This window comes from Eptatretus burgeri, chromosome 2 (assembly GCF_056783735.1).
Source record: "Eptatretus burgeri isolate ZD-2024b chromosome 2, Ebu_testis_v1, whole genome shotgun sequence".
In the NCBI taxonomy this organism is placed as follows: Eukaryota; Metazoa; Chordata; class Myxini; order Myxiniformes; family Myxinidae; genus Eptatretus; species Eptatretus burgeri.
The window spans coordinates 152407124-152422104 of record NC_140962.1 but is presented as its reverse complement, the minus strand read 5'-3'; the positions used below and the strand labels follow the sequence as shown (position 1 = coordinate 152422104).

Here is a 14981-nt window from a genome sequence, read left to right as displayed (position 1 = left end):
GTGGAGAAGTGTTGGGTGTGCTTTATGCCAGGATCATATCATGCTCCATTGCTAGGCGATTTCTGTACTTTGTTTTAATCACCACCATGGTGGAGAACAACTGCTCACAAAAGTATGATGAAGGATATGGCATGAGAACCTTAATGGCGCACCGTGACAGGGTCGGGTACGATGGCAGCATTTTACACCAGAATGTCGAAAACGAATTCGTCCGCAAAAGAGCCTGCGCTCCTGAATCCTGCTGGAGCTGTACAAGCTCTTCCTGTGCTGTATCATCTTCATCAGCAATCGAGTCCAGTGGAGCTGTGAAAGGGTCCCGAACCACAGAAAAGGACTGCACATCCAGCTCAGGGAAATAGTGCTCGAACTGTTCAATGAGCGACCGAAGGTGACGTGCTATCTCCCCAGAAAGACTGTCGAGCTCAGTATCATAGTACTGGCAGGTCGTTAGATGCTCCACCAGACGGGGGAAAAGGCTGAAGCGCTTAACAGCTGCTTTGTCTGCCAGTAATTTGAGTCGCCAGAAATCCGCTCATTTTGTCGTGAAAAATCATGAGGTTAGGGTCTTTGCCTTAGAGGGAGCGGTTGAGGACATTGAGACGTTCAAAGATGTCAACGAGGTAGCACAGTTCTGACAGCCAAAAGTCCGACTCAAGCAACTCTACCCATGCCGTAGCGTTGTGTGCGTGTGTGTAGGAACTCCTTCAGTTCATCTTTGAGCTCGTAAACGCGCGGAAGAAGGTTTCCTCGAGATAACCATCTGACTTGAGTGTAGAATAGTAAATTCTTATGGTCGGCGTCCATCTCCTGGCAGAATAGCCTGAATAACCTAGTGTTGAGAGCGCTCAATTTGATGTGATTCACCATTTTTACGACTTCTGAGAACACGCTCTGCAAGGTTTCTGGCAAAGTACGAGAGGCGAGCGCTTTTCGGTGAATCATGCAGTGTACCATGGAGGTCTGAGGAGCCACCTCAAGCAATTTAGCCTTGAATCCAGAACGCACTCCTAACATTGCTGGCGCGCCGTCTGTTGTAGAACCGAGCAACCTTCCGAAGTCCAGATCATAGTCACGATAGAACTGCTCTACTTTCCCAAATATGTCCTCGCCTTTGGTGGTGGCCTCCAATGGGTTGATGAGCAGAGGCTCATCGACAAAGGTATCAGCCTTGATGAAGCGGACCCAGACGATGAGTTGCGCGTACGACGGGATATCAGTGGACTCGTCCAACTGTATGGCATACCACGGCGATTCCTTGATCTTCTATACGGCCTGAGCCGTTACATCCAGACTCATATCTTTACTTCTGCGTTGGATGGTGTTGTCAGAGAAGGGTATAACTGCCAGTTTCTTCGCCGCCTCCTCCCCAACAATCAGAGATACCATGTCCTTTGCACAGAGCAGCACGAGTTATTCCGCAATGGAGTGAGGCTTTTTAGTCTTGGCAACATGGAGCGACACTCGATACGAGGTCTCTAATGCCCGATAATTGGTCTGATGGCATGTACCCTCTCTGTCAAGACGCGTATTCTTGAGTGCAAGAAGTTTCCTCTCAAAGAACGCTCTCTCCTTATCCTGATAAGGTGCATGTTTTGTAGTCAAATGCCTCTGCAACTTATTTTGTTTCATAGACTCCGTAGAAAGCACTTTGAAACAAATCACACACTGAGGCCTCTGTGCTCCACTTTTATCCACCACGTAGTAAAATCCAAGGTCCAGAAATTTATCCTGGTAAGAACGTTCTCGAGATTTGTTGCTGGCCTGTGCTGCCATCACAAATAAGGCCTCGAGTCATACGTGGGGACGTGAATAGACGTTAATGATAGAGTCAGAGTCTGAATCTAAGAGGCCGTGGATCAAACCACTAATTTCCCGCCAAAATGAACCGCCCTTCAGCGAGCCCGCGCATCGGCTGGATCCCATTCCAAGCGTCATGTTGCGCCGGTTCCCATACTTTGAACGAACCGTTTATATTACATTCCGTAAAAGCGAACACCGATCGAAAATAGACAATTTTTTTTCGCTGCAAGCGGACGTCCGCGACTCCACAAAATGGGGTCGTGCCCCCCGGGTTTGAAAAACCAAGGATTAATGCATCCACACATCCAGGTCCTCAGACAGTTATTTCCTAAAATGCATGTTCAGATTAGTCCCATCCCCATGTCTAATGGGATCTTAAATGTGATGCGTTGAGAAGGGTAAAGGATAGATCCCCTCTCTTATGGGAAGCATTTTTCTTTACGACAGACATGTTCACACACATTTCTGTCACGAGCTCTGAAGCCCGCCCTCATTTTTCCTCAGCAACATTCTTTCGCGAGCTCCGACGCCCGCCTTTTTTGAGAGCACACGGGTCATCTTGGTAACCGTGCGCTAGTGGGGCAGGGTGAGCTTGGGGCGGACGGTACCTCACGGAGACGGCTCGGAGAGATAAAAATGAGCGAGAGGTACGTTCTGAGAGAAAAAGCGTGAGGAGAAAAGTGAGGAAGAGAAAAAGTGAAGAGAAAAAGCGAAAGAGGAAAAAGAAAAAGTGAAAGGAGAGAGGAAAAAGAAAAGGACGAGAGAAGCGAGCAAGAAGCGGGTGTTTGACCAGCGCAGACGAGACAATTCGTCCTTCCCAGTGCTTCAGCAAGCGAGCGTGTGGTGCGCGTGTGAGTGTGAGCAGCGCCGCCAACAAGTGAGGCACGGGTCGGTCACCAACAACACCAGGGTCTAAACCCGCGACAGACGATCTCGGTGCCCTCCAGACTTCGACTGGCGTTCAAGGCTGCCCCGCAAAAGGGTGCAAAGCAAAGCTGGGTGCTGGCGACGGACGTGACACGCATGCACGCATTCCAGGACGTTTTCGCTTCACGGACGACTTTCTGGTGAGCGAGACGATTCTTCCCCCCCCCCCCGCCCCCACATGATCTGCTGAGTACCCATGTCTGTGTTTAGCTGTAAGTCGACCCCCGATAAGCATCTGCTCTTTGTCTCTTTCCTGGCATTTTGATTGATTTTGCTTTGAAATTCATTCTTTATTTACCTCAGCAAATAAAAGTTATTTTTTTTAATTTATTTATTATTAATAAATTATTTGTCGATTTCCAACCTGTCCATGTTTGTCCTTTCCTTCCATTGGTCTAGCATTGTCCGAACCTAAATATACTGGGAGGTAATTACCAAAGATTTGACCAAAAATCGTCAGCACGCACCAGCGGTTAAAACGCTCGGCCGCCCTAATTAAAATCTAACCGAGATAACATTGGTGCTTTGCCGAGGGCGCGCTCCCCGCTCAGGTAACCATGTGACCTCCAGTTAAACGGCGGACACTGGAACTCCTGGTTGACGAGGTGGCGTTCGTGGTTCTAAAACAACCCACCGTACCACAACGTTAATTGTGAACCGTGGCCCCAGATCTGGCTCTACCGAGGACAACCAGGGAGTAATTCCCCGAGTGACTAGCTGGTGTCTCAGTACCCATGGCCACAATATATATATATATATATATATATATATATATATATATATATATATATATATATATATATATATATATATAGATACAGTCATGCGCCGCTTAACGACGTTCCGGGCAACGACGTATCGCATATACGACGGATCTGCCACCTCTGAAAAAAAAAAAAAAATGAAAAAAAATGTAGCTGAAAAATTCCTATCACCGAGTGATGTAGCCGACGTAGCGCTGCCAGTCGTATAAAAATAGCACATACAATTATGTACACTGCACAGTGCATAATACCTCATAATGATAATAAACGACAGTGTGGCCCCATTACAATATGATCGTTGAGGTCCATAAAATGTCATCGCGAAAAAAGCAGGGTCATGCTAAATCGGGATTCAAGGAAATCGGCTTTCAAACTGAACCAATGTTTGCACATTTACCTCCTTGCAAGTAATTTACCTTTGAATTGAAGAATTCCACGAATAAATCGTTGTTGCTAGTCAAAATTAGAACATTTATTTTTAGTGAAGCTTTTCATGTTGTTAAAACAATCGCACTGTTCCAAAAATATATACCACAATTGACAGGTGCTCGTTTCTTCATTTGTAAATTATAACATCGATGCAGTGATTACGTATTTATAAAATCCAAACGCTATTTATTCATCTTTCTATAATCGATGCGAGAGGAGATTGTAAGCTGCTACTAACAACACCGATGGCCGTCATGAACAGCACAAGGGTAAAGCTAACGTGTCTTCCATCTCTCTTGGATGTGTGTTACAATTGCCGACAGTATTCAGTGCAGTAACATGCTGTACAGGTTTGTATCCGAGGAGCAATAGGCTACACCATGTCGCCGAGGTATCTCGGTTTGTGTAAGTACGATGTTCGAAAATGAAAAAACAAAAATGATGTTCGCACAACGACGACGTCGCTTAACGACGCGTTTCTCAGAACGTAACCCCGTCGTTAAGTGTCGCATGACTGCATATAATATCAATTAAAAACTTTTTTGCATTTTCGTCCTTGGATCTTGTGTCGATAAATTGGTTTGGTGCTCGCGTAGGCATGATGGACTGAATTGACTCCACCTGTGTTTTATATATTTTGTATTCCTTGTCGAGGCTCAGATGAGAGCGAACACACAATGCACATCAAGGGGGGAATGAGACAAGAGGGGCAGGAGTGGTAAGGAAAAAACAGTGGGGAACAGCGACATTAAGAGATCTGTGGAAGGGAGAGTGATAAGGCAGGGAACATAGAGTTGACAAGATGGACATTACAGGGACTTTCAGGAAGGCAAGCAGGGAATTTGAAGGAGGTGGGTTTGCGGTAGATTAACGGGGGTACAAAAGATTGAGGATTTGGATGGGGGACGATAAGAGGTAGTGGTGAACAACTGTTTTGAAGGCCTGGACGGAAGAATGTGATTGAACAGAGTGAGGGAGTTTATTCCAAAGGCGGGAAAAAAGTGGAATGAAAGAGTGAAGATGAGCAGCGATTCGTGATTTTGGTAATTTTACCAGAAGGGAGATGTTGGCGGACCTTGAGTGCCCTGCGGAAATATGGTGGGGACAAATCGCAGACAGAGCAGGGGAGGCGAGACCGGAGAGGAGAAGGTAGAAGACAGAAAGACCACCGACCTGCCTGCGGTGAGAGAGAGTGAAAGGCCCAAGGACTCAGCCTCATCGTAGGAGGTAACAATGATCCTAAATGCCTTGTTTTCCACAGCGTGAAGCCAAGAAAGGTAAGAGGCAGGAGCACCAGCCCAGAGGAAAGAGCAGTACTCAATCAGGCTGTGGACGAAAGCTTTGTATGTGATCAGGGGCTCAGGTGTGCCAAGGAAGGACTTTGCACGATGGAGGATTCCCAGACGGAGACTGGCTTTGGAGGCCAGGTTGGAAATGTGGCTTTCCCAGGAAAGATCATGGCAGATAGCGAGTCCCAGAAGTTTGAAAGAAAGGACTTCTTCCAGAGGATTGTTGAGAAAGTGGATGGGGGGAGGGGTGGGGCTCCAAACGGTCCTTTCGGAGAGACACAGCGAGTGTGAAATTTGTCAGGATTGAAAGACATGTTCCACGTGTTGGACCAGTGTGTGATTTTACCCAGATCTGCAGAGAGTGACGAAGCTGATGCTTGCCAGTCTGGGGGGTGACAGATGGTACGGCAGAGGGTGGAGTCATTAGCAAAGAGATAAAGAGGATTTTCCAGAGAGTCGGAGAGATCATTGATGAAAACCAGAAAAAGAACAGGGCCCAGAACGCTGCCTTGAGGAACTCCAGCCTGGACAGGAAGGGGGATGAAAGAACTCCATTTAGGGCCACACGTTGACTGCGACAGAAGAGGAAGTGTGCGAGCCATGAGTGGAAATGGCCTTGGATACCATAGGAAGAGAGTTTGGTGAGCAGGGCAGGGTGCCAGATCGTGTCAAAAGCACGCGATATGTCTAGGGAGTTTCTGCACGCGATATGCTTCCATTTTGGAATACCAGTATCTACAATGCAGTCAAACATCATGGCTACAGTGAAACATGGGTTTCCTGAATGCTTTACAGAAGGCTAAACCATACGTATACATGATTTAATTTTGGAAATGGGCCGATGTTGAGGAAGGAAGAGGGATTGGCAAGAGGAACCTGCAAAAAAGGATATTCTCATCTCATGACATCGAGTCAATCACAATTAGGTCGAGATTGTAAATTAAAAATTCAGGTCGAACTGCAAGAAGACTAGATTTTATGATTTTTTGAAAAAAAAATACTTTTTAGAGAAATTTAAGAAGAAAGATATACCCACCCTACAACAAATGTGAAAATGATTTACTCGATTCATTTATTCACTTACCTTTAGTTCAGTATGAGCAATCTCCACGGCAACAACTTTGTGGTTCTGATGTTGTCCATCCATGCACATCGGGCACATCAATTTCCCATCATCGATGCAATGGAGTTGAATGGAACGTTTATGATCGGGGCATCTCAGTTCTCCCACATCTTTTCCCGGCTCGACCAGTTTGTGCCCTTTCTGTTCGTGAGGCTTCACATGCTTCTCACAGCATAGGATCTCACACGGTAAACACAGCTTCGCTGCCTGTCTATTACACATCTCACAGTGACTTCCACTGTCATTCACATCAATCCTCGATTCAACTTCTTCCTGTTTCATCTTCACCTGTACCTGTACCTGTGCTACCAAACCAGCAAGCATCACATTCTTTTTGAGTTTAGGCTTTTGAGGAAAACCCTCACGGCAGTTTGGACAAAAACATTCTCCAACTTCTTCCCAACTTTTCCAGCATTTCTCAACACATAAATTACAAAAAGAGTGGCCACAGGGAAGTGTTACAGGCTCGGTTAAAAGTTCAAGACATATGGTGCATGTGAGTTCATCCGTACTAACTCCAACATTTATAGAAGAAAAAAAATAAGAAGAAGAAGCCGCCATTCCGTTGGGATCACAGAACTGTTGGGATCAGAGAAAGGTGTGCAGCAGTGTTGAAACCTGCATGTGGAGAATGAGAGAAAAAAAAAAAACTTCAAGGGAAGAAAACAAGTAAATCAGAAATAATAATCAAGCATTCCAAAATTCAAAGTACAAACACAAGTCAGATAGTCGACGTTACATCTCCATTCAAAAGATGGAATCCTCAAAGATGCATTTCCCTTCACTGACTGGCCCAGAACAACACTTCGGTAAACACAAATTCCAAACCCATCAGGTATCAAAGCCAAATAAAGCAGCTAAATAGCAAGCATGCAAGCAGGAAAGATACTGAAACATGCCGGAAACATGTAGTAATCAAACTGTTATTAGTGGTGATACTGCATCGTCTGCATACATATTTTGTTCACGAGTGTTGGTGGTCAATTGCAATAGCATAGAGAAGCGTTATGTAGAGCCACAGAGTCCCATGGTTTCAATTTTTCATTTTCCCCAACCCCCTTTATAATATTGTGGGTTTGTTTGGGGGTGTTTTGTATACGTAGTTGAGGCTCATGGAAGAGCTGGTACATTTGATCAGGACGTAACAGACAAAAACAGGATGCAAAACACACATGCATGGTGTGGACAAGTTGGACACAGAAGGAAACTCCAAGGAGAGAAAACTGGAAAATATGAAGGAGGGGAGATTGGGGTGGGTTAACGAGGGTAGAAAAGATCATGGTTTTGGAATGAGGATGCTCTGTGATGGTGGTGAACAGCTGTCTTGAATACCTGGAGGGAAAATGAGATTGACGAGGATCTGTAAGTTGATTCCACAGGCGGGAAAAAAATGAGAGGAACAAATGAGTGGAGGTGAGCAGTGATCCTGTAATTAGGTACACCATGCATGCATGTTTTGCGTCCTGTTTTTGTCTGTTCACCAGAAGGGGATTGATGGTGCCCAGTCGGCGATCCTTCCCTGCAGTTCCGCTTTGACCTGAGGGGAACTTCCCGGCATTCGGGACTCACAGCACGATGTATGAGCCACAGAGGGACGTTTCTCATGTGAGGCGTAACTCACCAATGCCCATAAGAGGCAGGGCACAAGGTGCGATTTGATACCACAGATGTCTCTGGATGGTCTTCTGTATGACCGAGCCAACCCTTAAGACCCAGATGACCCAAAAGACCAAGGACCCTAAAGACCCCGAAGATCCAAGATCCCGAGGACCCAAAAGACCACGAAGACTCCGAGGACCAAAAAGACACTGAAGATCCAGATGACCCAAAAGCACCAAAAGACCTAAAATACTCTGAGGACCCAAAAGACCCCAAAAACCTCGAGGATGCAAAAGACCCTGTAAACCCCTTCAGACTCTACTATAAGTGGATGAGGTGTGTCCATGTGCGGAGTTGTTATCTCCATATGTGGGTTTCAGAAGGTGTGTGTCTGTGTGTCTGTGTGTCTGTGTGTCTGTGTGTCTGTGTGTCTGTGTGTCTGTGTGTCTGTGTGTCTGTGTGTCTGTGTGTCTGTGTGTCTGTGTGTCTGTGTGTCTGTGTGTGTGTGTGTCTGTGTGTGTCTGTGTGTGTGTCTGTGTGTGTGTGTGTGTGTGTGTGTGTGTGTGTGTGTGTGTGTGTGTGTGTGTGTGTGTGTGTGTGTGTGTGTGTGTGTGTGTGTGTGTGTGTGTGTGTGTGTCGTTTTTTTTTGGTGGAATTCTACGAGCACGTTCTTTGTTTTTTTGTATACAGTGTCGAGGCTTGTATGAGAGCGAACACACAGAATGTACAACAATGGGAGCAGGAGACAAGAGGGGTGGGAGAGGGAAGGAAAAAGCAGTGGGGAACAGAGACATGAGATCTGTGGAAGGGAGAGGGATGGGGCGGGGTACAACAGGGTAAAAAAGATGGACACTCCAGGGAATTTCAGGAAGGAAAACAGGGAATTTGAAGGAGGTGGGTTTGGGGCTGATTTGCAGGGGGTAGAAAAGACCGTGGTTTTGGATGGGGGAAGATAAGAGATGGTGCTGAACAGCTGTTTTGAAGACCTGGAGCAGAGAGTGTGGGATTGAAGAGAGTGTGGGATTGAAGAGAGTGTGGGATTGAAGAGAGCGTGGGATTGAAGAGAGCGTGGGATTGAAGAGAGCGTGGGATTGAAGAGAGCGTGGGATTGAAGAGAGCGTGGGATTGAAGAGAGCGTGGGATTGAAGAGAGCATGGGATTGAAGAGAGCGTGGGATTCAACAGAGTGTGGGATTCAACAGAGTGTGGGAGTTTGTTCAAAAGGCAGGAAAAAAAGAGGAATATGGGGGGGGGGGTGACATATCTCAGACAGAGCAGGGGGACAAGACTGGAGAGGAGACAGTAGAAGACAGAAAGCCGACAGACCTGCTTGCAGTGAGAGAGTGAGAGGCCCAAAGACTCAGCCTCACTGTGGGAGATACCCATGATCCTAAATGCCTTGGTTTCCACAGTGTGAAGCCGAGAAAGGTGTGGGGCGGGAGCACCAGCCCAAAGGGGAGAGCAGTATTCCATCAAGCTGTGGATGAAAGCTTTTTATGTGGTCAGGAGCTCAGGTGTGTTGGGGAAGGACTTTGCATGACGTAGGACGCCAAGTTGGCGACTGGCTTTGGAGGCGAGCTTGGAGATGTGGCTTTCCCAGGAGAGATCACAGCAGATAGTGAGACCCAGAAGCTTGAATGAAAGGACTTCTTCAAAAGGTTGTCGTCAAATTTCAACGAAATTGTGTTTGTGGTTTCGGAGAAGCAAGCAAATACATATTTTGGGGTGCAACCCCACTCTATGCCTGGTGTTGGCTTAATGGTTGGGTTCATGAGCTTGAGATACAACGATCCTGAGTTCAAATCCTGCTCAGCGGTTGAATTAATACCAGGTGGGGTTGACTCTGCAGTGTCATCCTTCTGAGGTCAGCAAAATGATTGCCAGCTTGCTGGTATCCTGTGTCGGAGTGGTGACCAATTCAGGATTGTGCCCAATATCCCAGGAGACTGCTGAGGCAGCACCAACATTCTGTACAGAGTATGGTCCCAATGGATGGATGGATGGCACCCCACTCTCCCCGCCGTAGACCCCAATTTTTTTTAATGGTGTGAAGAATCAATCTTTGGTACATCACGGGTGTTGAAGGTGGTTGTTAAGTTTCATCGAAATTGTGTGTGTAGTTTCTGAGAAAAAAGCAAATACATATTTTGGGGGGCAACCCCCCCCCCCTTTCGTCCCCTTCGACCCAGATTTCTTAATGCCATGAACAAACTTTGTGGATTTTGTGAACTTTGTGAACACGGTGATGAACGTTGTGGTAAAGTTTAATCGAAATTGTAGTTTCAGTTTCAGAGAAGAAGTTGCAAGTATTTGTGGACGGACGGATGACGCACCATCCCACAAGCTCCCCGAAACTAGAAACTTCCTTCGCAAAACATACTATACTGATGTAAGGACAATTATTATATTAATACGCGAAGCCATATTTTGTGGACGTATCTCTTCCGAAATTGCCGGACAGATTGTCGCCACTTTCGGCATGTGGGTGCTCTGTGGTCTAATGTACAGCATAGGCTGTGCGAGATCACGCCAGATGGACAGGTCTAGGAATTTTTGGCGATTTTCTAATTTTTACATTCGTTTGCATGGCGACGTGTGACGTCACCGCTGAGAAGCGTAATGACGTCAGGACATCATCGGTCATTCGCCGACGTCATTACGTCTGTCGTCGACAGACGTAATGCCACTCCTAGAAAACAGCGTCTGCCATGTAAAACCCTCTTCTGTACATGCTGACTACCTCAGAAGGTGCATTTAATACAAAAAAAATGTAACAAGAAACATTGTATATAAAGAAATTCTATAAATCACATTGTGGACGATATATTGTTGTGGGCCGGGGTTCGGTGGCGATAAACGACCACTCAGTGGAGCAGTAGAGCCGTCTCCTACCGAACACCCGGAATTAAAAGGTCGTCACCCCGGATAACTCCGGAGTCGACGGGCCACTTACAGGACCGTGATCGCCAATTCTCTGACGGTGTGGGGTAGGGTCAATAGCCAAATTTCAATACACCTAAGTACCCACGTCGTCAAATTACCGGGGAAATCACACCCTCGGCCAACTCTGTCTAAACCGAGTCGCAGGTACCGACTCGGATCCGGCGTAACCGAGCGGAGTTACCAGAGCCGCGCCGGTCCAAACGACAACTTACGGCACCAACGGCCTTACTATTTCTCAAGCCCGAACCATGCGAGGCCAATGAAAGAAAACACGAACAACGAACTGGAACATTTAACACGGGGGTTTATTTATAAACAATAATCGGGGAGGGGAGCACACAAAGAGCAGAGTTATCCGAATTTGAAAATGTAATGTACAATGAACACAGGGCACTTAGACAGTTCTACTTAAAGACGGGCCCACGGACACACACACACACACACACACACACACACACACACACACACACACACACACACACACACACACACACACACACACACACACACACACACACACACACACACACACACACACACACCCAAAGAAAATGGTGGCCGTGGCCTTTATTTCGGCCCTTCAACTCGGGAGGGAAAGGTAAGCTGAGGGCAGGGGCCTATTCTTGTACCTGTCCACCTCGTGCGGTCTGGTCGAGCTTGTCCGGTGGCGGGACTCGAACCCGCCGCCAACAACGCAGCACCAATCACCAGGGACTAGGAACGACGTAACGGACGCCAGCCAGCATGGGAACGGACCAGACGAGAACGCCAGCAGGCAAGACGAGGCTTCCTCTCTTTCTCCTCCTTTTTCTGGACGACGGGGCGAACCTTCTCTTTTTCTCCACGGCTCACCACCTCCTCTTATTCTTCCCCTCCCCCGCGGGTCGAGGGAAATGCTCTGAGGTACTCGCCTCCGGATTGGACGAGGGGTTGTCGGGCGACTCGTGGTCGTGGCCGCCGTCGATTGGACGAGCTCACGGTGGGCGGAGGGAACCTCACCCCTGTACGTGACACGCTGCACGTGGGCGATGGACGGCGATGGTGCGAAAACGAAGGATGAAGATTTAAAGATATAAAAAAAAAACCTGACTTATTCCCATTAGACAGAAGGACGGGGCCCGAACTATAAACACATACTTATCGAAATAACTGAACTGCGGGGGCTGCTGACTGTCTGTGTGCAGATGGTTTCCAAATCCGTAACAATATTGACGTCCAATAACGAACCCTCACTTCAGAAACTTCGCGCGGGTTTGACTAGTAGTTGTTATCACTATTATTGATAAGCAAATGTTGCATACTCGCTGGTATTTGAATTTAACCATTTCCTTTGAGTGCCTTCCATTCGTGGGTTTTTGGCGCGAAAAAGGGCAGACGGAAGTGTATACCCCGTCTCCTGGTCCTTTGGTTACACATACTTACTCCCATTGATCATGAAACACGTTAAAACAAGACTCGACCGTTTTACATACTTCGTTTTCTCCATTGTTGGAGTGAAAAAGGGATTCGCACGACAATGCCGATTATATCACGTGGTGAAATGAGCACGTTTCATGAATAAAAATCCTCCACTAACAACATGATGACCGCCGATTCCTTCACCCAATAACAAATATCGCGTCCATTACCTCTCACCGACGATCCAACGTGGAAGACGCGCGAACACTTCCAAAACTCGGGAGGAACGACTTACGTCATTCCGTGACGTCATTCCAAACGTGATGACGTAGGCTCGTATATCGGATGCACGTTCCTCACAACGCGAAATCTGGGGGGGGGGGGTTTAATTTTTTTTTTAACGCCCGAATCATTCGAGAGTATCATTTTCCACCCTGTGATGTGACCGTCATTTATCAAAAACATCGTCATTGATCGGAATTCAGTGGACACGGTACACATAATACGTACTGCATTTCCTTGGAGTATAAATCGTACTTTTGGTGGAATGATCTCGATGGTGGGGATTGGGGGTTCGTACCAAGAAAAGTTTGGAATTATTTCCTTAAACAACAAAGAAAAAAAAAACATTTTATAAAAAATGACAAAAAACATAAAGGGATGGAATCCCCCAAAAAAACAACCAAACAAGTTAGGAAGGAATGACGTCACAATACACCACCACAATCCTTTTACGGATTGCCTTCACGACATCTTTTGACATTTTTCCGTCTTAATCTCACCCCGAAGAAAATACACAATAACACCAACCGGCACTACAGATCTACAACTACCTCCAACATACAACTACCTTCATACAACTGTTATTATTGCCACCTACAACAAAAATGTCAAAAAGTTGTGGATGGATCCGGATGAAATTTTGTGGGCAGGTTCTGTGTGTGACAAGGACGAACTGATTAGATTTTGGTGAAGATCCGGATCCCGATTTGACGACTCAAATTTTTAAGTGATTCTTCACCATTGAGAGATGGGGCCAAAGACGATATATAGCACGATATCTCAAAAAGTTGTGGACGGATTAGGATGTAACTTGGTGGACACATTTGGGTGTGTAACAAGGAAGAACTGATTCAATTTTGGTGAAGATCCGGATCCGATAATTTTTTAAGTGATTCTTCACCATTGAGATAGGGCTAAACTGATATATATATATATATATATATATATATATATATATATATATATATATATATATATATATGTATATATTGTTACGAATCTGGACACCATTCGCATTCACACATGCAGTTGACCCAAAGTTTAGTTATTGGGTAGTCGAACCAGTCGAAAAAAAAAGAATTTTCAAAAAAAAAAATTTTGAAATTTATTCTTCCCTTATTATCAGTATTTCCGTCGATATGTTTGTTGGGTCGTCGATCTCGTCGAAAAAAAAATTGTTAATTTTAAATTTCTTCTACTAAACCCTTATTATCACCTTTTCCATTGATATGTTTGTCTGTTGGGTAGTCGATCGAGTCGAAAAAAAAAAAATTTCAAAAAAAAAAAAAATTTAAAATTTGTTCTACCCTCATTATCACTTTTTCCGTCGATATGTTTGTCTGTCCCTCTGTTCGATCCAGTGCTCCGTTAACCCTGCGTTAGTCTGCTGTGTCATTCAAACGTGGTTAGTCTGGTCGGGTGTATACACACCCCAATGCGAAAATGCATATAATGTTCCTATTTTTTAAAAATGTAAAAAAAATGCAGGGTGCCAAAACACCCCATGGGACTAACAAAGGGTTAATACAATGGCGATTTCGATGAAACTTGGTTGGTAGGTTCATACCATGACCTAGTTGTGTGCAAATGAGAACCGTTGCTATGGACACCACCGTTGCCTAGGAACGGCCTAAAAACTTCTAAATGTGGGGGTATTTTAACGAAAAAACAATCTGCAGCATTAACCCTTGAAGCTAGAATCATGAATTTTCTTGTGCTTAATCCTCAGGTCATTCCCCATCGAATGGGCCCATCGCGTCAGGTTCTATTGAGTAGGCGACTACCCATGTCCACCTACCGGCTTGTTTCATTTGAGAATGAAATGTCGGCGTCACAAATCGGCGGTCTTTTTTGGGGTTCCTTGGTGGTCAGTGGTCATGTTGGTGCTCGTGTTGGTGGTGGTCATGGCAGAGGTGGGTTGTGGTGCTCGTGTCGTCGATCGTCCATCGTGGCAAGCCGGATCATTCGTGGGATCCTGGCTGCGCTCGTTGTAATCTGGGTCGTGGGTTCGAGTCCCACCGTGGTGGGTTGTGTTGGAGCGCTCGAGCTGGGGATCCCCGTTCCCGTCCACGGACTCCGAGCAAAACAAGTGCAAGTCGGTAAAACCGCACGAGGCAGCCAGGTACCCGACCAGACTCTGACCCTCAGCTCGACTTCCATCCCAAGCTGAAGAGCCGAATAAAGACCCAGGAGGTCCATTTCTTTTTGGGTGTGTGTGTGTCTGTCTGTGGCCAGTCTGATAAGTAGAAATCGTTTAAGTGATTGCCATTGTACATTTGCCTGCATCTATATTCGTGATTAAGTCTGCTCTGTGTTTCCCTCCCTATCCTATATATTATTTCTGTTAACGTCTGCGCGTCATTTGACATTTCTCCTCCGAAACTGCCAGACGGATTGTCGCCACTTTTGGCATGCGGGTGGTCTGTGG

The 14981-nt window shown here is 46.1% G+C and overlaps 1 protein-coding gene across 4 annotated transcripts in view; it reads right to left on the bottom strand.

Moving 5' to 3' along the window:
- Positions 1-14981, bottom strand: part of LOC147033580 (E3 ubiquitin/ISG15 ligase TRIM25-like) — an 81433-nt gene that overhangs the window by 50433 nt on the left and 16019 nt on the right. For 2 of the 4 annotated variants that reach the window (XM_085856675.1, XM_085856702.1), the window contains exons 1-2: positions 12502-12641; positions 6294-6950 (exon numbers count right to left, since the gene is read on the bottom strand). In XM_085856675.1, coding sequence (XP_085712801.1) covers positions 6294-6893 — 600 coding nt within the window. In that variant the 5' untranslated portion in view covers positions 6894-6950; positions 12502-12641. Of the gene's footprint in view, positions 1-6293; positions 6951-12501; positions 12642-14981 lie in introns of those variants that run through there. The other 2 variants (XM_085856683.1, XM_085856693.1) reach the window with 2 other exon arrangements.